The sequence below is a fragment of the Chlorella variabilis genome, assembly GCF_000147415.1.
Source record: "Chlorella variabilis unplaced genomic scaffold CHLNCscaffold_20, whole genome shotgun sequence".
Taxonomy (NCBI): domain Eukaryota; kingdom Viridiplantae; phylum Chlorophyta; class Trebouxiophyceae; order Chlorellales; family Chlorellaceae; genus Chlorella; species Chlorella variabilis.
In genome coordinates this window covers 775168-776837 of record NW_005435068.1, presented here as the reverse complement: position 1 = coordinate 776837, position 1670 = coordinate 775168, and the positions used below count along the sequence as shown (strand labels likewise).

The 1670-nt window shown below is 69.9% G+C and overlaps 1 protein-coding gene across 1 annotated transcript in view; it reads right to left on the bottom strand.

The window, feature by feature from the left end:
• Positions 1-187: 187 nt before the first annotated feature.
• CHLNCDRAFT_58769 (hypothetical protein) overlaps positions 188-1670 on the bottom strand; it is a gene marked incomplete at both ends in the record, with an annotated part of 9087 nt that continues 7604 nt past the window's right edge. Inside the window, 5 exons of the mRNA XM_005844844.1 lie at positions 188-295; positions 550-601; positions 799-905; positions 1159-1266; positions 1474-1633. Of these exons, the coding sequence (XP_005844906.1) occupies positions 188-295; positions 550-601; positions 799-905; positions 1159-1266; positions 1474-1633 (535 nt within the window). The remainder of the gene's footprint in view (positions 296-549; positions 602-798; positions 906-1158; positions 1267-1473; positions 1634-1670) is intronic.

Sequence of the window (1670 nt, the reverse complement as noted above, 5' to 3'; positions counted from 1 at the left end):
GGGGGGGCGGGGTAGACCAAGCGAATGAACTGCAGTGTCAAAGGATGGGGTGGGTTTCTCGGGGCATGACCCCGGCGGGTGCCCGCCGCTCCTGTTGCGCCTCGCCATCAACAGGCGCGCACGCAGCAGCGCGGCTGGCCAGGGGGCCCCAGGCCCAGCGCCTATGATCAGTGAGCATCGCCCGGCCTCAGCCGGTGTTGCGCATGCCTGCCGCCACGCCGTTGATGGTGAGCAGCAGCGCGTCCCGCAGCTGCTGGTTGTCGGGCTGGCGGCGCAGGCGGCGCAGGATCTCCACCTGCGCATCCGAACAGAGCAGGCGGGATCGGCGGGTGGGCGGCGGGGCGGTGGCGCACAGCAGCAAGGCGCTTGAAAGCATGACAGGCAAACGAGCGCCAGGCGGCCCGGTGGAGCAGCGCATGAGGAGAGCGCAAGCAGCCAACAGATCCCCATCGCGCATCGCAAGGGCAAGCATGCCCCGCAGTCTTCCCTTCCCTCACGCCCCCACACCACCACCCCTCCCCTCCCTCCCTCCCTCCCTGCAATCCCCACCTGCATGACGTTGATGGGGTCCACGTGAGGGTTGCGCATCTCAATGAGCCGCCTGCGGGGCACAGGGAGGGAGGGAGGGCGGGGCGGCTTGGCCGACGTTGCAGGGCGCCGGGCAGGCAGGCGGCAGCGGCAGCGGCAGCGGCACTGGCAGGCCCGCGGTGCTGCTGGCTTCCTTGAAGGCAAGGGGGCACCCAGCAGCCCAGCCCAGCCCAGCCCAGCAGCTCAGCCCGGCCCAGCCCAGCCACCCACCGCAGGGTGTTGTTGTTGTCGCCCATGCGGCTGTGACCCGTCACCATCAGCACAGCAGACACGGTGTCGGCGTAGCGGCGCCGCAGCGCGTCACCCAGCGCGCGCTCCTGCGCACACGGCAGGGCCGGGGAGGGAGCAAGGCAGGCGGGGCTCGGGTGGTCGGTGCGCGCGCGGGTGTCGGCGTAGGCTGGGCGCTTGGGCCGGGGCAGTGCTTGGCCGTCTTTGCCCCATCGTCACAACCAAACACACATGGCACACACACCCCGTGCACACCTCCACCAGCCACACACACACAGATGCCACAGCCACTCACTCACACACGTTCACACACAGACACACACACACACACGCCACCCTCACCTGCGGGTCCTCCACCAGCACCTGGTCGTACAGCGCCGCGATGCGCATGTCTGCCTTGGTCATCACCATCTCAATCAGGTCCACCACAGACTGGAAGAAGGGCCAGTGCTGCGGGTGGCGGCGGGGAGGGGGCGCGGGCGGGGAGGCGAGGGGGACGGCTCGAGGGGCGGGCTGAGGGGCGGCTCAAGGGGCGGGCCAGCAGGCTGGCTGGGATGGCGCCGCGATGACAACGCCCACAAGCCGCATGTAGAGCACCGCTACTCTACACACGCGCGCACACACCTACACAGCGTGCACAGCGCGCACAGCGCGCACCTCGTACATGTCGCGCAGCACGCCGCGCTTGCCGCCGCTGACTGCCGCCATCAGCGCGTCGCCCACGCCCAGCCAGGAGGGCAGGATGAGGCGGGTCTGGGTCCACGCAAAGATCCAGGGGATGGCACGCAGCGAGGTGACGTCGCCGCTGGCCTTGCGCCTGCGGCAGCGGGGCAAGACGAACACCGAGGTCAGAG